Source organism: Seriola dumerili, unplaced genomic scaffold (genome assembly GCF_002260705.1).
Source record: "Seriola dumerili isolate Sdu_G_001 unplaced genomic scaffold, Sdu_1.0 BDQW01000161.1, whole genome shotgun sequence".
NCBI lineage: Eukaryota > Metazoa > Chordata > Actinopteri > Carangiformes > Carangidae > Seriola > Seriola dumerili.
Genome location: NW_019174416.1, coordinates 2,655,111 through 2,676,880, shown reverse-complemented (window position 1 = coordinate 2,676,880; position 21,770 = coordinate 2,655,111). Strand labels below are relative to the sequence as shown.

Sequence of the window (21,770 nt, the reverse complement as noted above, 5' to 3'; positions counted from 1 at the left end):
TCTACCAGAGGAAATTCGACGTCCCCTGTTGAAGGGGAGCTGCTAACTTTAGCCAGGCTAGGCTAACGCTTTGTCCAAACATAGCAGGGCTCAGCTGCAGATGTGTAGCAGGCTACTTAGCCAACATGCTAAATATGGCTAGGACATTTTTTTAGCTATCACTGTGTATTCTCGCCATGTAGCCAAGATCTTACACCACACACAGAGACCAGCATTGTATGGACACGTTTAGCTATGTAAGTTGGCCAACAACACAGCCCACAGCTTACTTTCTTAGCTAGTTTGCTTGCTCGGTGAGAAGGGGAGATGGCAGGTGTTTCAGTCTCCGATACGTCGTGTCCCATGAAGTTATCCTTGCATGTAACCGACCACCATCACCCTGTAGAAACTGACGTTAACTGACTATCAATCGACTGCTGTTTCCTCCGACAGATTTTTGACAATGTCCCCGACGGAGCTGCTATTAGCTTGCTAACGCTAACCAGCTAACACAACACTTCCAACTGCTGCATAGGGAATCCGTTTTCTCCAGAAACCACAAAACGTCCTTCCGTTAACGGCAACGTTTACTTGAGCAGGGAGATACCGTTAAACGAGTGAAACGACAAGGTTAGCGACACAGAGACAGAAAACATTCCTTGGCGCGTGTATGTTCCTTGAAATGCATTGTTATGACGAAACCACGCCTCCTTTCCTCAGCGACCAATCGGCGCGCAGCAAACACAGACAGCAGACATCCAGACGGTCTTGGCTACAATGTATCTAAACAAGCAGTTCCTCTTTTTATTTGTAGTTTATAAACAATGAGCCTCTGAGAGATTACATGGTCAAAAACTAGTTAAAACATTATCTAATTAAATGTCGATACACTAATGCTAAGCCCAATGAAACAATAAGTACTCTGACCTGATGTTTTTTATTCTGTCCTTACTGTATCTTGTCACCTACAGCATAGACAGCCATACAGTGCTTTTAGAAATAATAGTCATCAGAGGGGGGAAGTAAATACGTACATTTACTCAAGTACTGTTTTAAAAGTGCAATTTTGAGGTACGTCACGTGAGTCATTGCATTAAGCCTACTTCTATTTCATTATGTCTGAGGGGAATCCTGTACTTTTCATTCCACTACATTAACTAAGCAGCTAGTTACCTTTCTAGTTAATTTTTTTATTTAATATACTAAATCATTTTATAAAATACCATGCATTGTTATAGATGGAATGAACGAATAGTTAATTAAATTACAGCTCCACCTCAAAACATATACATTAGTAATAATAACAGTAATAATAATAGTGATAATTATCCAGCATTATTAAGTAACACTGAGAGAATACGTTCTGTACAATGAATACTTTAACTTTTGAAACTTCAGGTGCATTTTGTTGATAACATTTCCGTACTTTTATCTGAATAAAAGTTTGAAGATAGGACTTTGACTTTTGATGTTGTATCTTTATAGTGAGGTAATTTTATTTAATAACTGATGTGCAGTTATTCCACCACTGACTGTCATTAAAAGTAAAAATAAAATCTTATCTGAATAGGTGTCCATTGGTCAAACTGTTTGTAAATAAAGAACCTGGTCTAATATCTAGCCTTCTGAGCATCATCTACCAGAAAAGTGTGGGAATTTGCCATCTCTCTTGTGGCAACACTTCAAGAACAAAATCATTAGTGATCAATTGAAACCAAAAGTAAAATTGCACTTTAATGCATTTGATTCAGCCCATATACCCCAACTGTTTATTTGTAGAATAAACTGCTTTACTGTAGTTCTGTAACTCTAAAGTGGCCTACAGTGTGTTTTGACTCCCACTGGAGGCCACAGTGTCCTACTGTAGACTACCCAGTCGGTTATGTAATATTGCACTTGCATGATCAAGTGAGAAACACCCCCCATCAGCTATTATACGAAATTCTTCATTTATGGCTTTGTAGGACAGCGAATGCAGCTACAAAAGATTAGATGTGATCTTGCACTTGAGATTTACCAAGCTTTATTAGGCCTTGTAGGCTACCTATCAGGCCCAGTTTGTCCAGTAAGAGTTAATAAATAATGTCTTCGTCTGTTTTGACTGCTTCACTGCAAAGCACTGGAGCACATCTAGTCTTCTGAATGGATCCAAAAGTAAGCACCAAATGAAAAGCTGACTAAGGAGAGGAGCTGGGGTATGCAACACAGACTAAATGTAAACATTACAACATCGCACTCGGTAGCAGCAAAACAAGGAGGGGCTGGAGGTTGAGCAGGATGACAGCCCTAATAACCCGTCTAACCATCTCCCGTAAACACGCACCGTATATCTCCAAAATTCAACCGAGACGAAGCAATAACAAGAGGAGCAGTGTAGTTACCTGATTGTTAATATGCAAGCATCTGATCATTGATATTTTCCTTGTAATGTTCACATCTCGTTAGGCTAAGTGCGGCATCCTATGGTCAGCTGTTCCCGTGTGGAACATTCCGTGGATTTCACCACTGCTGCAAAAAAGGTGCTAAACATTAGACTTTCGTGTTATCACCACATGCTGTCTGAATATTGCGCGAGTTTGTGGCTTTACAACCCCCGATATTACTTCCGTAATCGCCGCTATTTTGTTTTGAAAATGGTTATCCAGCCCCACTGTTGTTTTGGGTTTCTGCAGTTCCCTGTTACACCCCCATTTCTGCGTATTTCCAGAGCGGAGAGCATACGCTGTGCTGCCATTTTTACCGTAATGGACAGAAAAAAGTGTGTCGGTCTGACTCGAAAGTTCATTGTCGCCTTTGAAAAGCGCTCATTTGTATCCCGAGAAGAGGCACTCAAGAAGCTTGAACTAAAAGTAGGCTAGTAGTAATGTGCCACAGTGTAAAATACTCTGTTACAAGTAAAGTCACGCATTCAAATTTTTACTTAAAGAAAAGTACAGAACCTGTTACCAGCAACATTTGCTTAAAGTATCGAAGGTAAAATTGCATATGATATATTATTGTTTTATTATAATCATACATTTTGAAAAAAAAAGAACAAACAGTATTAGTCTATGATGTTGTAGGTCGAGGTAAAGTTAGTTTTATGATTTATAGTATGTTTTGTAAGTATAATCTTCAAAGCAACTACTAAGTAGCCTATTGTAGTGTAGTACAAGTATAAAGTAGCAGAATATGTAGGTATGTATGTACCTCTGTACAGGCTGGAGTAATTAGTTACTTTCCCCCACTGCTCCTTAGTAATGTTTGTGTAATATATTGTTGATTATGTCGTGATACCATAATATGAAAAGTTCTTTTTTGGAAAGATCTGTTGGAAACTACCAAGTCTTCTATAAATTAATAAACATTATCTCTCTTTATGACTCTTTTTATGTGTGCCAGGGATGCTACAGATGCTTTTTTATTCAACTTTTAGGAGTTCCTTTATTGCTCAAAACAAATTATTTTACAGTGTATGTTATGATTTTCTGTTCTTTTGATTGTGTGGGGAACTAATTTAGTGATAACAGTTTTCACAAGAGGTTAGTTTAACCTATGTTAGATCTTAATGACTCTAATTCATTTAAATGTTTTGTGATCTGTTAATTATTACATCTGGTATTAATAAACAAGTTAAAAAAATATGTACACAGAGACTCAATTATTTACCCCTAAAAAGCAAAGTCCTCAGTGCCAAGGAAGTGAATAAAACAACACATCAGTAGTGTAATATAGTTCCTCCACAAGGAAAACAAAAATTATACTTTTATGTACTGAAAGGAAAAAAAAGTCCCAAAGAAAAGGAATAAAGAAAAAAGAAGAGAAATGTGTGCATCATTACTTATCAGGACTTATTTTATCATGTTGTCTATGTGGAGAGACAACACCCTGAGATGATTCAAGTTAAAGTTAGATTATTTTAAAACTTAGATTCTGTTTATTGCTTAAGCAGTGTTTTATTATGTTCCCACCCATTTCCATTGCCCGGTCAGCAGTGGCAGTGTTATGTTCAATACTGTAAGTCATAAACCAAAGTCTAATTGGATAAGATTAAGGAACAGATTTCTGGGATATCTGTCATCAATATTCAAAGTGAGTAAGCTTTGAATGATAATATTTTTGTGGTTTTCAGCACATTTGTTTTGGCTGTTTACCTCTTCATAGTTTGTTAAACTAACTAAATGATTTCCCAGTCACACACACAAACCATTATCTCTAGAAGTGATTAAAAAAGCCTACTTTTCACCAAACTGACCAACTTTGATATTTTTCCAACCTTTGACACATTTAGGTAAATTGAACAAATCAGCATCATTATCCTGTTTTTATGGACAAAAGGGACATGACTTCTATTTAATTCACATTTAGTAGCCTGGAAACCAGACCAATCAGCGAGCTCATATGTCTTTGGTGATCCCCTGACTTTAGGCAACCATGAGGTTCACATTTGTTATTTTGAGTGAAATATAGCTATTGAATGAATTAAAAGTTGGTTCAGACATTCATGTCCCTCTCAGGATGAACTGTAATATATTTGGTGATCCCCTGACTTTTCTTGTGGCACTACATTCAGGTCAAGATTCCCATTTCTGAGCCACATATTTGAAAAAAAAACCTGATACCATTCCTCAGTTGTACTTTGTGTTTAATGCTAATTAGAAAAAGTTAGTATGCTAACGCGCTAAACTGAGATGGTAACCTTGGTAAACATTACACCATCAGCACGTTAGCTTAGCAGCCTACAGCTTCTCAGAGCCTCTAGTGTGACTGTGACAAAACATTTGTAGCCTATCTCTATTGAAATGTCAATTCTCTCAAATATTTCACAATGAATAGCAACAGCCACATTTTTCAGCAGAAAGAATCATTTACTGTAAATGTAGCCTAAATGTTAGGGTTTCCAAGTATGTTTTCATGTGTATGCTCATTCTATAAAACCCATTTAAAACATGAGAAATGAAAAACACCAGTCAGAGTAAATAGGTTTAGTGTTGTGCTTTTGTTTTGAGGCAAATGTCTGATTATGAATGAAGCCAGTGGGTACGAGAGAAGATAATCCTTTGTGCCCTTTAATTAGGAGGACAGGCGGGGGTTTTATTGGGAAGAGCTCATTAGGGGGGTGCATAAATCTGTGCTTTCTGAAAAAGGCATGGGTCCAATGATTGCTTCTGAGGAGACACGGTTTAGAAAGGCCCCTGGTCACATCAGGGTTTCTCAATGGAAGCAATGAGACTGTTGTTGTTGCCATGACAACAGAAGCACCCATTCAGACAAAAGAGTGGTTCACATGCTTCTGTGGTTTGGGTATGGACACTGGTGACCCAGCATGGCACAATGCCATGTATTCCTGATGACAGGGCTGGCCAGCCAATGCTGGGGTGAGTAGATTGCTGCATGGGACCTGTCTCTCATTACTACCACGGCTTAAACAGCCATAATGTAGCCATGTGGGAGGGCAAACAACAGGTGGGCATTTTGAAAAGTGGATCTATTTAACCTTTTGTAGTCAGTAAGATGCTTTTGGGTGTTTTGTCTAACACACAAAGGGAGGAGCTAGGAGGAGGTTAAGTGCTGTGTTATGTTTATATATGTGTTAATCATTCATATTTACAACTGTGTGACGGTAATCACTTAGACGAACAAGAGCCAAAGGTCTCATCCAGACGTCAGTAAAGGAGAAGCTTGCCTGTGAATGTTGTCTGGTAAGTCTAACTTCTGCATTGTAAATTACTTTTATGCTTTTTAAATGTTACTGCGTTGCTTTTAATGACTGTATAACTCGGATAAGATTACAAAATGAACAAAATTATTCTCTATATTATGTGTTTAATGTGCTGAAATTGTGTCTCTTTGATCTAGTGTGGTAAAAATGGTGTAACTGTTGATTACAGTTACAGTTTATACTTATTTTTTGAGCGTTACATTTTAAAATGGAATGATTCAGAGAAGCAAGGTTATACCAGGTGATTCATCCTCAGAAATCACAGCATTAAAAACCTGTTTATTCTCATATTGATTATGATTTTATCATCGCTTATAACATCCAAAACCTGCAACAAGGCAGATATGAACTTTATATTAGTCCAAGTAGAAACAGTGGAACTAATGGCAAAACCCTTAAAGCTGAAAAAAGCCTCAGTCATTCACATAATGGGGGTCCATTCAATCCTTCAAGGACGATTCCCTAAATAAAGCATAATTAAAATGTTCTAACTGAATGATGACTGTAAAATCAAACAAATTTACAACTTGATTTTGGTCTGTTAAAGATTAGCTTCAGCTGTGCTTCTCTCATAATGTTCCTCTAAGTTTATTTGTATTAAAGAGGAAATCACACAGGGCAGACCCCTTCTCTGCTTTTCTCTGTAAATGAAACTTTCCAACATGTTATAGCTCGCCACTCAGTAATGTTATATTGTAGCAGGTGTTTACACCACTGCCGGTGAGTACAATGTGGAAATAAACATATAAACAAAAATAACAATTTTGATTTAGATCAGAAAAAAGCCCCAAAGATTCACATTTGAGAAGTTGGATGGATCTAAGTTGATAGCAGTTGTTGGTCTGTCAGTCTCAACAACTATGGGATAGATGAATTTCTTTACAGCGTTTTTTTCTTTAGCATAAATCCTTGTGACTTTGGTGATCCTCAGACTTTTCATCTAACGCCACCAGCAGGTTGATATGTTTGGTTTCACCAAATGTGTGCAAGGACTGACATTCCCATCAGCCTCAGCTGTTCTGAAAGGGGATTATTATTATGCTCATATCCAGCTCTATATTTTTATATATGTATTAGTGCTAATTAGCAAATATTGGCATGCTAACATGCTAAACTAAGATGGTGAACATGGTGATCATGGCAAACATTATACTGACTAAACAGCAGCATATTAGCTTTGCCATGGTGTCCACCTTAGAGTGCAGCTCACTGGGTCTACTGTCTAACCATCTTGCTTATAAGATTTCTCTTTCTTTTCATTTACAGACATGGAGGGGATCACAGGAAGTATTCTACTGTTGTGCCTCATCGGCTTAACTAATGGTGAGTATTCAGTTGATTTTACTTAATTATTGCCAACAATTTTGTCATTATGTCTTTACTTCACCAGCTAATACTTAAATACTGTGTGTTTTGGCAGCAAATACCAGTCCTGCAATCCAGACTTTCCTTTACAATTTGTGTGAAGACATCCCCATAGGTATGCATGTGTGTGAAATATTAAATGTTTTTATTCCACTTGTGATATTATGCCTGCACACCTTTTTATTGCATGTTCCACTGATGTTTTTACAGGTGGCTATGCGTTTACTATAAACGCAAGTGACGCAGAAGGTGACGCACTAACCTATACGCTCACTGGGCCCAATGCTGTTTACTTCACTGTTGGCAGGAACACTGGGGTTGTAACAGTCAATAGGGCCCTAGATAGAGAGGTATGGTGGGGTAGAAGAGGAGACCAACAACTTCCTTTTGGTTATTTGTGTTTGTATTTTATAAATTTATTTATTTGTCTTTATTTCTTTTTTCATTATAGAGTGGTGACTTAATGAAGCTTGAAGTTGAAGTCTCTGATGGTCCCAATAATGTAAGTAACATGTAATTTAGTGTTAACCACCCATTTCATATCAGTCTGTTCATCATATTGATATAGTGCATCATGCAATGTCTTTCAGACACCAGGACAATTAAATCTAGTATTATTAGAGGCCAACGACAACAAACCCATATTTCAGGAGTCTTCATATGATGTTCAGATCCCAGAAGTAAGTCAGTCATATCTCAGTTAATAACCTTTTTGTTAATCAGTTTTCCTACTTCAGCATGTTATGTTGTTCACGTCTGTTTTACCATGTACACCAAGACTGTGAGAGAAAAGCATCAAGTTCCCAATCCATCATGATGTCAGCATCAACTTGTTAATGCTGAGAGACATATCTGTGTTTAATCTTCGGGTTCTTTTTTCTTTTATCCCCATCCAATTAATCAGAATACCAGTGTAGGTACAACTCTGTTTAGAGTGCAGGCCACTGATGCAGACACTGGAACTGCTGGTGTTGTTCAGTACAGCATTGATGAAGTAAGCTTCCTCAATAAATCCATTCATTGATATTATATTGTGATGTTCCATAAATATTATTAAAGCTTCAACTTCACTCTGTTCTCTAGGTTACTCCAAATGAGGGATTCGGTTTGTTCAGCATCGTAAGCACAACTGGTGAAGTCAAGTTAAACGGACTTCTGAATTATACTGCACTGAGCACTTTCTATCGGCTTAAGATTAACGCAACTGTAAGTATTATGCTTCTAGTTGAGTTTGGGTGTTATGTATTAGCCCTAATTTGACACAAATCATGATTAAGGAAAAGTGGAACTAATGGCAAAGCATCTCTTAAAACTTAATATGCCCTAATCATCTATCCAAACACCTCTTAATATAGTCTCATGCTTCACTGACTCCTCAAAGCAATAATAATAATAATTTATATTTTTAAAGACTGGAAACAGTGGGAAACAGCCAGTGTGGGAGAGAAATCTTCACCAGGGCCAGATGGGTTCAGAGCCTCCACCACACGATTTGAAGTCTCAATTGAAACACAAACAGTCCTTCTGAGTTCAATGTGATGTTAGGTTTATTGCAAAAAAAGTCAACCAGTGCAATGAACTGGTTTCGTCCAAGGAGTAAACTAGATTGTCTCATCTGTGCATCAACTCTTATACTCTGACTCACCCCTATCGTGGGTCCATGTCTGGGTGCCCACCTATTGTTATGCCCTCCTGTCCAACATAATCCAACATTATAAATGACTTTAATCAAATAATGAATTATATGATAATACATGATTAATTCACTGGCATATTTAATAATATACCAGTGAATTAATCATGTATTATCATGTATTATCATGTATAATCATATATATATATATATGTACATTATTTGATGCAATGAATGCAAATGCAATGTAAAAACAATTTTCAAGTGTTTGATTTTTAAATCTTACTTTTTGTTATTGTTTGTTATTATTGCTGTTGAGTGCTTTGGACATGCTTTCATGCATAGATTTCAATAAGTTAGAATTTAAATATCGTGTTTATTAGTAATTAAAAATCATTATCTTCTCATCGATCTTTTAATGAATCAATAATAATCACTTAATGAGTCTATAATTATTATTGTGGCAAACACATTCTTCTATTACAAGCTGCCTAATGGGTTTGAATTTCAACAACTTTGTGTGTCTCATAACAGGATGGTGGAGGCCGGTGTCATTTTAAAGAAAATAAGTTCTTCTCAAGTATTGCATTTTCCTTCATTACGGTTGTGGATGTCCCAGACCTGGACCCACAGTTCATCAGTCTTCCCTACATAGCGAGAGTTGCGGAGGATTCCCCTCTGGTGAGTGCTGATGGATTTCATTCAGGATGCTGCATCAGAAAATGTGCTTAACAGTTTATTTTCAAAGACTGACTAAAAAGGAAATAAACCTTTTACCATCAATATTTCATCCGGTGTATTCCACCATCCAGTTAAAACAGTATATTACGCATTTTCACATTTCTTTGTGTGACATCTGCGCTTTATTCTAATTTACATACAGCTACAGTTGTGTGAAAAAGTGTTTGCCCCCTTCCTGATTTCTTATTTTTTTGCATGTTTGTCACACTTAAATGTTTCAGACCATCAAACAAATTTAAATATTAGACAAAGATAAGACAAGTAAATACAAAATGCAGTTTTTAAATGAAGGTTTTTATTATGAAGGGGAAAAAAAATCCAAACCTACATGGCCCTGTGTGAAAAAGTGATTGCCCCCCCCCCCCTGTTAAAACATAAATTAACTGTGGTTTATCACATCTTTGGAAAGCTGAGTTCAATTTCTCTAGCCACACCCAGGCCTGACTACTGCAACAGCTGTTCTCAATCAAGAAATCACTTAAATAGGACCTGCCTGACAAAGTGAAGTAGACCAAAAGATCCTCAAAAGCTAGACATCATGCTGCGATCCAAAGAAATTCAGGAACAAATGAGAAACAAAGTAATTGAGATCTATCAGTCTGGAAAAGGTTACAAAGCCATTTCTAAAGCTTTGGGACTCCAGCGAACCACAGTGAGAGCCATTATCCACAAATGGCGAAAACATGAAACAGTGGTGAACCTTCCCAGGATTGGCCGGCCGACCAAAATTACCCCAAGAGCGCAGTGACGACTCATCCAAGAGGTCACAAAAGACCCCAGAACAACATCCAAAGAACTGCAGGCCTCACTTGCCTCAATTAAGTTCAGTGTTCATGACTCCACCATAAGAAAGAGACTGGGCAAAAATGGCCTGCATGGCAGAGTTCCAAGACAAAAACCACTGCTGAGCAAAAAGAACATAGAGGCTTATCTCAGTTTTGCCAGAAAACATCTTGATGATCCCCAAGACTTTTGGGAAAATACTCTGTGAACTGACGAGACAAAAGTTGAACTTTTTGGAAGGTGTATGTCCCATTACATCTGGCGTAAAAGTAACACGGTATTTCAGAAAAGGAACATCATACCAACAGTAAAATATGGTGGTGGTAGTGTGATGGTCTGGGGCTGTTTTGCTGCTTCAGGACCTGGAAGACTTGCTGTGGTAAATGGAACCATGAATTCTGCTGTCTACCAAAAAATCCTGAAGGAGAATGTCCGGCCATCTGTTCGTGACCTCAAGCTGAAGCGCACTTGGGTTCTGCAGCAGGACAATGATCCATAACACACCAGCAAGTCCACCTCTGAATGGCTTAGGAAAAACAAAATGAAGACTTTGGAGTGGCCTAGTCAAAGTCCCAACCTGAATCCGATTGAGATGCTGTGGCATGACCTTAAAAAGGCGGTTCATGCTCAAACCCTCCAATGTGGCTGAATTACAACAATTCTGCAAAGATGAGTGGGCCAAAATTCCTCCACAGCGCTGTAAAAGACTCATTGCCAGTTATCGCAAACGCTTGATTGCAGTTGTTGCTGCTAAGGGTGGCCCAACCAGTTATTAGGTTTAGGGGGCAATCACTTTTTCACACAGGGCCATGTAGGTTTGGATTTTTTTCCCCTTTATAAAAACCTTCATTTAAAAACTGCATTTTGTGTTTACTTGTGTTATCTTTGTCTAATATTTAAATTTTGTTTGATCTGAAACAATTGTGACAAGTGTGACAAACATGCAAAAAAATAAGAAATCAGGAAGGGGGCAAACACTTTTTCACACAACTGTATGTGACCTGTAATGTATATCTCTGTCCATTTTATGTGGCAAAGCTGCTGTAAATCATGGTGTGATATGACACAAATCTACAGGCACTAAGTCTGCAGTGAGTTTCCATACTGTTTGTGTGTAAATGAGGAGACTCTCAGGAACTTCAGGTTTCAGAAACTTTTATTTTTTCTTTGCCAGGACTCGTCTGTGTTCAAAGTGACTGCCATAGACCAAGACACAGGAGTCAATGATGAGATCATCTATAGCATTGAAGGTCAGCCTCAACAACTTGAAGACTCATAAGTTTGGACAACTTGTTTGTCAGTGAGCAAGTGAGAACTGTTTCTGTTTTTTCCACATCGTTCGACAGACTCGACAGAAGGTGGCCTGTTCGGGATCTCGAGAGATGGTGGCGTCATAAAAGTGTTGTCAGCAATTGACAGAGAAGTTATTGGTGATACTGTTACCCTGACTGTAAAGGTAAAGTTGCTTTTTCCCCATTTCTAACAAATGACAATGTTGTAAGTATTGCAGTGAGTGTAATACAGTTCACTGGTGACAAAAGCTTTACTATTTTATCTCACCTTTTCTGTCCATTTAAGTTTAGGTTTTACACACACACGCACACACACATATATATTTCACTGATATGAGTGTGATATTGATCTTCTTATGTATCTCAAAAAAACAATCAAATGTATATCCCAAAATGTTGAACTATTAGCATAGCTGAACATAAAGACCAGAAGCATGGGGAAACAGGTATCTTGGCTCTGTCCCAAGTTTAAATGCATAGACACTAGAAGGAAGCACGATCTTACCTCCTGAACCTAAGTCTTCCTGAGTTTTGAGAACCTGTTTAATTGGCAACATTTATTTTAGTAAAATGTTGAAACAGTAAAATGATTCTACTCTGTCGTATTTAAGGCCACCGAGTCTAAACCAAACATCCACGGGTTACAAGCCACCGCCACGGCAGCTGTACTTATCAACATTAATGACATCAATGACAACAAGCCGGAGTTTTACAAGTGTGAAGAGTCAGGAGCCTGTGTGATGAAGACTCACTTCACAGGAGACGTCTTGGAGCACTCGCTGGGGTCTGTTCCCATCAACATGACGGTCAAAGATCCTGATAAGGTAAAAAAACAGACAACAGACATTTATCAACTAAAAGATGAGATTTTCCTGTATAAGTTACAAACTCTGAGTGACATTAATAATCAAGCATGATTCATTGTTGCTGTATTTTGACAGATTTCCAAAACTAAACTAAGCCTGGAGGGAGCTGACAAGGACGTGTTTTCTGTGGAGCCTCAATTTACCACATCAGATAGCCTCGTTCAGCTTCTGGTCAAGCAGCCGCAAAAACTAGACTTTGAAGAAAAACAGCAAATGGTTCTGCAGGTAAAAAAAACCCAATAAAAACGTGCCTTGAGTTAGTGATAATAATATTAATGACGTCTTGGTTATTGTAGTTATGATTTTTCTAAGCGCCTTACCAGTCTGAGGTGTTTCCTGTCCTTGTGCCACGGTGCAGGTGGTCGCCATAGATGAAGAAAACCCCAGCTTCCACTCCACTGCTACAGTTACTATTAACATCAATGACGCCAATGACAACAGCCCCACGTTCCCAGAGGACACATATAAGCTGAATGTGACTGAGCACTCTGATGTTGGGACAGAAGTGGCCAGAATTACTGTGAGTCCTAGACTATCTTTTTTCTTAATCAGACAGTTTGAGCTTACATGTCAGAAACTCTTGAATGGCACTCTTACCGGCTCATATTATTATTTTTCCCCCAGGCAGAGGATCCTGACACGATGGATCAAGGCTTCATCACCTACAGACTTCTTCCAGACAGCATGTGTGTCCACACTTAACCTAAACTACAGTTGTTCTGGTTATTTGATTGTAGCCACTGTGTGCTTTATACTGTCATGCTAACTAAGACAACACCACTGTGTTTCCAGCCTACCATATTTTGACGTGCAGCCAAATACGGGGATCATTTATGTGAAAAACCAAACTCTGTTGGATCGTGAGGTCAGATCTGTGTATTCAGCGACCCTGCTGGCCAAAGACAAAGACGAGAAACCCGGCTCCACAGTGCTGGAGATCACTGTGACTGACATCAACGACCAGCATCCAGTCATCAACAGAGAATCTTACCTGGTGTTTGTGGAAGAGGGTGGACAGTTTGAAGTTAAGATAGAGGTAAATGTAAAAGTAAATATTTCCATCTCATAGGTGTTGATGTTGTATTTAAGGGTTAGAGTTAGGATTCCTGATTCATCATGAAAATGTGTTTCATGGATTGAGCTAAAGGGCCCTATTTACATCTAAGCAAAAAGAGTACTGAACATATTTAGCATAGCACTCTTGTAACACTGTTGGGCTCATGAAGGACAGTTTATAAAAAAAAAAAAAAAAAGATCAAAATGATTCCATGTACTATTCTTAATTGCAACGCCTTGGCGACAGTGTGGGGAGATCCATTTCCTGTTTCAACATGACAACGCCCCTGAGCAGGCGAACTGACTATGCTTCCACATGAATGATCACCCAACCTTTGGCACATTTTTACTGTAAAATTAAAACTGTCCTGTACAAAATCCTGAACTCAACCCTATCCAACACCTTTAGGGTGAACTGGAAGAAGCAAGTACCAGGCCTTATTGCCCAACAGCAGCGCCCTGCTTCACTAATGCTCTTGTGGCTAAATGGGAGCAAATGCCTGCAGCCTCAGCCAGTTTCCAAAATCTTGTGGAAAGCTTTTAAAGCATACGGGCATATTAATACCCATAGTTTTGAAATTAAATGTTTACCAATCACATGTAGGAGTCCTTTCGGGATGTCCGCATGCATATGACACTGTAGTGTTCTTGTAATATTTACTTATACTGTTTCTCATTTGGACAGGCTACTGATGCAGATGACCCTGATACAGCAAACAGCCAAATCGTGTATGGAATCATGCCAAGCATGTACAGCGGGAACTTCACCATCGACCCAAACACCGGTGTGTTGAGGAACAACGGGATCCTGGATCGTGAGGCCCTGGACCCGCTGCTGAATGGAAGGATCGAACTCAACATAACTGCTACTGACAAGGGAGATACTCCATTGTCCACTGTGGTTCCAGTTTTTATCACTGTTGAGGTAAGACTTTAGTGATAAAGTCATCAGTGCTGTGTTGCGACTGATGCTGCTATTCCTGGTGGGGACGATAACTGTCAATGTTTCCTTTTTGATGCAGGATATCAATGACAATATGCCACACTTTGAAGCCTCGTCTTACAAATTCAGTGTTAAAGAAGGAGAAAAAGGTCAGTGTTTAACCTCGCAAATGGCTGTCAAGTGTTCAGAACTGTGTGGCTGGATTTTAATTTTATTTTTCCATCGAAATCAGGTGCATATGTGGGTTCTGTTTTCGCGGAGGATTTGGACCAAACGACAGACTTTAACCGCATCTCTTTCAGCATCATCGATGGAAGCTTCGGCAGCTTCATCATTCGCACATTTGCAGACAAGTTGGGTTACAGGGGAAACATCACTGTGGACCCTGACATTGAGTTGGACTACGAAAGCACTCGCAAGCAGTTCAACCTGCGGGTAGAGGCGACAGATCTGGAGCAGAAAAAAGCTGAAGTGACAGTGGTGGTGGACGTGGTGGACAGGAACGACGAGAGGCCCGAGTTCAAGCCGACAGGGCCCGTGACAGTGAAGGAGAACACCAACAACAGTGAGGCTATTGGGAGTTTCACCGGGCTGGACAAAGACGGAAACCACTCGCTGGTGTACGAGCTGGAATCCCTCAAGTGCAGATGCAACGGTTCCCTGACAACCTGCAGCTGGTTTATCCTCGATCCATCAGGGGAAGTCAGAGTGAACCCGGAGGACACGGTGGACTACGAACAATGTGATCAGGCGCTGATGGAGGCTCGGGTGGTGGACGAGTACACAGAGAAGGGAGAGAACAGCAGCATTACAACAGGTCAGAACTGGGTTGTTTACAGATAACAAAATTATAAATAAATCAAATAAATCAAATAAAAAAATAAAAGCACCATCAAATGCACACAAGTCACACACAAGTCGGTTCACTGTCTTTTTCTTCCATCTCTTTCAGCACAATTGGTGATCAACATTGAAGACATGAACGACAACACTCCAGAATTCATTCCCTCAGATTCTGTGTTTGGTGAGTGAATGTCCGAATGTCTTTTTTTTTCTTGTGACACCTTAAACTTAAAGCTGTCTACTCAAGATCCATTGTCACGGCTTGCAAGCGTGTGAAGTCAAAAAAAAGAAATCACCACTCATGGTTAACTTAGAAGCTTTTGTTTTCCCCAGAGCTTTAAACTATATCACATGGCCTTTCTTAGTGGACAGAGTTTGCTCTGTTGTCAGTAGAAGTTCAGTAGCTGTTATGATTTCGTCCATAGCGCTCTTATTTTGAGAAACATCTGAGAAAATATATTATTATTATCATTATTCATAGTATGTTTACATATAGATAATTTTCTTTAGATTTTTATTTTTCTGTCGACCCCTTACATCTATCATTGGATCATGTGCCCTGATGGCCAGTTTAGGAAACACTGATTTAAAGGGACATCGTCCTGCTCCCAGCTCAGTCATTTATACCAATAAACTTTTTTTTCTTTGAACTAGTATAAAACTTGTTAATACATAACTTTGAGGCTAAATTGATCTGTTTTGTAAGCGACATTAATCAAAGATTGCTTGTCATTCTGTGAGTTTAATACTGATTTTCTGTCTGTGTACTTCAGTTGTGGTGTCAGAGGGTGCAAGTAAAGGGACATCAGTTGCAGGAGTCACAGTGAGTATGAAAGAAAAAAAAAATTGACATGATTTCATCTTGTTAACAAGATATGTGACAGACGTTCGTGCTTGTATCTCATGCTGCTCTCAGGCTACTGATGCTGACTCTGGAGTAAACAGGCAGATTGACTTTAAAGTAACCGGAGTGAAATTTCAAGACACCAGCAATCACACAAATGAGATGAGGATGTTGTTTGAGGCCGTCACCACACAGCAAAAGGACATTTATGTTGGGATTATACAGTGAGTACAAAGTCGTCTGTCAGCATCATACGAGTATGCATCCTTCAGCTCTAAACGTGCGTTTGGAAAGAAACACAGGTCAACAACAGAGAAACAAAGCAACCAAGAGACACAGAAAAAAATTTGTAGCTGAAAAAGACACTAAACCACTAGGAAGTGACACTAAATGACCACAAAGAGACAAAAAATCACAAACGTGACTACAAACAGACTGAAAACAACGATGAAGACATGCCACACCCTCACAAAGAGACACAAAATGACCACAAAGACCTGCGCTGATTATCTGTACCTGTTGTCTCAGGACACGCCCACGGCTGCTCTCATGATTTCTTCAACTTTCCACAGAACTACCGAAGGGCTTGAAATGTCACTGAAGGGGAAATATTTGGTAACAGTAACTGCAACTGATACCGGCGGCCTCTCCAGCAACACCGTACTGGAAGTGAGTGACTGAGGTCATGCAGCTGAATTTACATTTAAGTGTCTTTGTAAACACCGGAGGGACAGTAAAGACTCCGGCCTTTGTTAACACTGTTCTTTGTACATATTACAGATTTTCACAGTGGATGAAACATATAAGGTTGAACTTCAGTTTACAAAAAGCGTTGCTGACGTTGAACTGAGTCGTGATAAAATCATCAGGTATACATTTCTCCAGGCTACACTGTGTTTTAGTAAAGTCTGAATCTGTCGACAGAGAACTGAAGCATTTTTCTACGGAGCCCTTTTCTCATTGAGGTCTCATTGAGTTTTTTTTCTCTGATCTTGACATTTCCAGGTCACTTACTGCTGCCACCAAGGCTGCTGTTGAAGTTGTTGCTATCAAGGCTGACACTGCTGAAACATCAAGGTAAGCTCCTCTGAAATCAGCTTACATCAAAATATATTACACAGATCATGAATCATTGACTGGTGTTGACAGAAACTCCAAAATAATCTTTAGCTTTTCACTTACCACACTAACTGTTTCTGTCCACTAGGTGGCGCAGCGTACCTGTGAACTATCATACTGTTGAGGACAACTTATTTGATGATAATAGTTGCTGATAATTGCAGCAACATAAGATGATTTTTAGATTTATAAGCTAAGATTGTTGATTTGGTTTCATTATATTAAGTGTTTGAGTGCTTTATATTCTTCTCTCAGGGCATCAGACATCACTGTCATGGTGGCATATTTTGTCTACTCCAACGGGACAGCTCTGACCTCTAATGACGTGGAGAAGATGGTCTCTGATCCTGAGCATTATCCTGTGCTGGCAGACCTTGGCCTCATGTACATTGTAAGTACCAGCAGGTTTAAAACTGAATCCTCTGTCATGTTATACTTCCTTTACTTTACATTATCAACTTACAATTACAGCAACTTTATGTTCCTCATGTGAATTTTTGGAGTAGTTTTCCATCACGTCTTCCTCCACTGCTGTTAATGCAGAATCTTCCACCGTACTGGGAGACATTTTTTTCTCTCTGGGACAGTGAGTCCTGGAAAAAGAGATGAGTCAAACTAAATCGGAGCAAGAAGCACATCAGTAACAGTACAGTACCGATCACTGCAGCAGTTTCCTGTTGTTTTTCTCTTTGTTCACTGATCCAAGTGCATTAGAAAAACTGTGAAAAAAGCAATGACCCAGTAGAAATGTTTGTTGTGGGACACAAATGATTAAAATCTGTTTCTTTGACAGATTAACACATTGTTTATCTCGAGAGACAACTCAACTGCTGCTATGATTCAGCAACATCCACAAAACTGTTGATGGACCATTCATCATTTCCCCACTTATTTGCCTCATGTAACCATAATTCATTGTATAGGATTACTACAACTGAACAATTGATTATCATAATTCACTCTGTTTCATTAAATATTACAAACATAATCAGAATTTAGTGATGGTGGAGTTTATTGAAGAAGTGCAAGACATCAGATAACTCTTTATGTTTTAAATAAAATATAAAAATAAAGTGAGTCGATCATTCACAAGTGAAGATGAAACTAATAATAATTATAGTATTTTTATTTTACTTATATTTTAGGATACTTTAATGATGCTTGCAAAAGTGTAAATGTGTAAATGAATCTTTTTTAGGTCTACAGATAACATTACACTAAAGAAATATTTCTTCTGTTTCAGGGGAAGGCTGCTGTGATCGAACCAAATGTAGATCCTCTAAACTACATCCTGCTGGGGATGGTGGGAGGCCTCATCATCGTGCTGGCTGTCCTCACCACCTCTCTGTTGTGCACTCGCAGAAAGTAAGAAAAGGGGATTTGGAATAAAGTTGACAAAAACATACTGTCTATCCCAGTAAAGACACACGCCCCAGGTTCAAAAGTACCATTGATCTCAAAACGTCTGAGAGGTATTGTGTCTTTGCACTCATCAACTCACTTCATACTACAGCTACAGGAGGAAGCTGAAGGCAGCTAAAGCCATGAACTCTGCATCCATGGTGACTTCTGACAACCAGAAAAGTGGTCCTGTGGTACCTGGAACCAACAAGTACACCATGGAGGGGTGAGGAGACAGCAGCATCTGCTTTAACAAAGGAATCCAAGGTAATGAATGAACAATAGGAAATATGGCTTATTTTCTGACTGGGTGTATGTCATTATTCTCTGACAGGGCTAATCCTGTTCTCAACCTCAACATCGACACAGCCATGGTCCTGGACTTGGACGAGGAGAATTCAGATGTGGACAAAATCAGGTAAGGACAACCTCTCCGACTAGCATGACTCTCTCCACCATCTTCTGACAGCAGCTATATGCCCCGTCACCACTGTTTAACGAGGCGGTGGCTCACAGTGACGTGCGACCTCATGCTCCACTCTGTAGCAGTGCTCGTTAATAAACTGGGATGGTGTCCAGGTGGACATTTTGTCACAGTGTGCTCACTACAGCATGTTGTGACAGAGAGCTGGCTTTCAGCTCCCATCGGTGCCGTGTCACCTTTATTTCAATCGAAAGCCTAAACTCTGATTTAAGAAACAAGACTGTGTTTTTAATGATAAACTCTGCATATTAGGATTAGTTTGGTCCTTCTTTTTATTTTTCACTGAAGCCTCAACTCGCTGGACTACAGTGATGAAATGACCATGAGTGGAAAGGGCACAAAACTTAACATGGTGAGTTTCCATTTTAAAATCCATCCACTTTCTAAAAAAAACTTTTTTATTAGAATATGGTCTAATTTCAAAACTTGCCTGCTCCTCATTAGCAGATGATCCAGGAGGAAGAGGAGGACGATAGCAGGCCACCAGAGTACATTGAGCCTCTTGGTGCAGCGCTGGCCCAGCGGGGACAGAGGAAAGAAAACCCTCTTATGGGTTTTAGTAACCCTGCATTCAGCACTACAGACCTGTGATGGAAACAATGAAGAGACAGTGACCGAGCTCAGGCCTCAGATGGACATATGTTGCTCCTCTGTAATCAGGCTGACCAAATCACAAATCAAACATAATTATGCATGAAGGCCTTGTCTTCAAATAATCTTCTGTTCTGACCAATAGTAAAATATTATTGAAATTCTACTATGAGTTTTGCACAAGACCTAACGCATCTAAAGCGATGAGTTTGCCCGATGAAAACCTTATAATGATATCATTATACTATTACTTTGGTTGCTTTCTTTTTCTAAAAATTTCTTTCTTTCTATTAATTGCTCGCTTGCAGAAAGTTAGATAAGTACATTCATGCCACTTCATATCAGTTCATTAAATATGACACTACAACTATTACATGTAACCTGGTTCTGTCCAAAAATCAGCCTTCCAGCACCTCGAGAACTCACTAAGAAACACATAAAAACATGCTATATCCACACAAGAACAGATTTTCTAAACTTTGGAGAGTCCAGTTGGCTGTTTCCCTCGGTTTCCAGTCTTTATGGTAAGCTAGGCTAAGCGCTAAACTAAGCTCAGATAATCGTAGCTTCACCTTTGCTGTACAGAGATGAGTGATATTGATCCTCTCATCTAACTCCCTCAAGGAAGCAAAGAGCAAACTTCCCAAAATGCCAATGGCTCGTCCTTTAAAACTGTCTTTACAAAAATATCTAGATAATGAAAATCTATGGAAAAGCAAACAAAACAATTGTTTGTTGCACATGTGAATCACTTTATTTTGTTCATATATTAAGCAATGGTTTAAAAAGTGTTTGGTTTGCTTTGAAATAAACTGTATTATAAGTTATGCCAACACACAATGCTATTTTTTGTTGCAGCTGATGCTACTAGAAAGAAAATCAAAAAAGAGGAGAATATTGCATAATGTTGGTGTATGAATGAAAACATTATTTATAACTGCATGTCAGCCTGAAGGTTTAACCTAATGCATGTTTCATTCGTCAGTGTTTGCTTGGGGTTTGAGATACTTGCTGCTGAAATAAAACCTCATGCAGTGTGACGTTGTGACGTCCTACAAGCAGCAGATGCAAAAAACTATTTCACTGTTTACTGACATCTAAATGAATGTATTACAAGTGCAATCTGTGAATAAAATAATTGTCTTCAAATGTGGATTTTAGCCCACTTTTATGAAGTTAATGTGTGAACACCAACATCACCGACACTGTAACAACCTCTGAATTAAAACATTTAAAGTAAGTTTCATCACATAACTTACAACTGAATTACTTATCATGGCATTAAAATACAAATACATAAAAACAGCAATGACAGGAGTCATTACTTCTCTAAAATAATCATGATTGTGCTTGTCATCAGTACATTTTTATAGTTTTTCACAATACAAACAAGTCATTGTGCCAAATCTAAAAGCAGAATATAAGACATACAAAAAGCCTGCACTAATGGTAGGGACTCCTCTCACACACTGATCAAGGCAACATTTAGATCAATTCAAATTTCCATACATCTGAAACAATATGACCCTCAGATTGTACTGACAAACCACGAGGTCATAAATCATAACCAAAAACTGTCACTCTGCTGTCATCTCTCCCGGTCAAAGCTGTTCATTGTTAAGCTTGTTTGAAACAAGAAGGATAGTTGGTTGCCATGGCTTCATCTTGTCTGAGGTGCATAAAATAAAAAATAAAAAAAGCATCAACAGCTAGAATGATTCATTGGACAGTTGAATGGCCTGGGTGAAAAACATTAAAGGAGAAGAGCTAAAAATGACATTGATATATTACCCTCATTTTTCCAAACAGAGAGTCCATTAATCTGTCGGCCTGTACAGCGAGAAGTCCCAGGAGATTTGTGAAAAACAGGAATCCAAGAAAAAAAGAAAGAAACAAAAAAAAAAAATCTTATATGGCTGATTCTCAGTCACGAACGCTCCACCATAGAAACCGTACAATAAATGCTTTTGTGCTTTTTTGTCTCGTGTGAGGAGGTGATTTGCTTCTCTCACTGTCAAGACACTGTCACATTGAAGTGAATCAGTGAGCATCACAGCCACATACATCAGATCTCGTGTGACTTTGACAGATGTTTTTTACCTGCGGCCAGCTGTTGCTTTATTCTTGTG

At 38.9% G+C, this 21,770-nt stretch overlaps 1 protein-coding gene across 2 annotated transcripts; it reads left to right on the top strand.

Moving 5' to 3' along the window:
• Nucleotides 1-5,627: 5,627 nt before the first annotated feature.
• Nucleotides 5,628-20,790, top strand: cdhr2 (cadherin related family member 2). 2 transcript variants are annotated; one of them, XM_022752000.1, is made up of 31 exons: nucleotides 5,628-5,660; nucleotides 6,947-7,003; nucleotides 7,101-7,160; nucleotides 7,256-7,395; nucleotides 7,497-7,547; nucleotides 7,636-7,725; nucleotides 7,950-8,039; nucleotides 8,129-8,251; nucleotides 9,213-9,359; nucleotides 11,377-11,452; nucleotides 11,549-11,658; nucleotides 12,106-12,318; nucleotides 12,436-12,585; nucleotides 12,719-12,880; nucleotides 12,985-13,046; nucleotides 13,153-13,396; nucleotides 14,102-14,341; nucleotides 14,439-14,508; nucleotides 14,592-15,176; nucleotides 15,312-15,383; nucleotides 15,976-16,025; nucleotides 16,119-16,270; nucleotides 16,619-16,715; nucleotides 16,827-16,915; nucleotides 17,052-17,123; nucleotides 17,421-17,556; nucleotides 18,409-18,530; nucleotides 18,679-18,792; nucleotides 18,901-18,984; nucleotides 19,339-19,402; nucleotides 19,495-20,790. In XM_022752000.1, the coding sequence occupies exons 1-31, from the start codon at nucleotides 5,651-5,653 to the stop codon at nucleotides 19,639-19,641; spliced, it is 3,879 nt and encodes a 1,292-aa protein (XP_022607721.1). In that variant the 5' UTR covers nucleotides 5,628-5,650; the 3' UTR covers nucleotides 19,642-20,790. The 2 variants fall into 2 exon arrangements, with proteins under 2 accessions (XP_022607721.1, XP_022607722.1); XM_022752001.1 differs by lacking the exons at nucleotides 5,628-5,660; nucleotides 6,947-7,003; nucleotides 7,256-7,395.
• Nucleotides 20,791-21,770: the final 980 nt, after the last annotated feature.

Excerpts from the sequence above, each read along its gene's own strand:
- cdhr2 (XM_022752000.1), top strand. Across the intron at positions 7,548-7,635 it reads TCTCTGATGGTCCCAATAAT|ACACCAGGACAATTAAATCT; the intron begins GTAAGTAACATG and ends AATGTCTTTCAG. Across the intron at positions 8,252-9,212 it reads GGCTTAAGATTAACGCAACT|GATGGTGGAGGCCGGTGTCA; the intron begins GTAAGTATTATG and ends GTCTCATAACAG.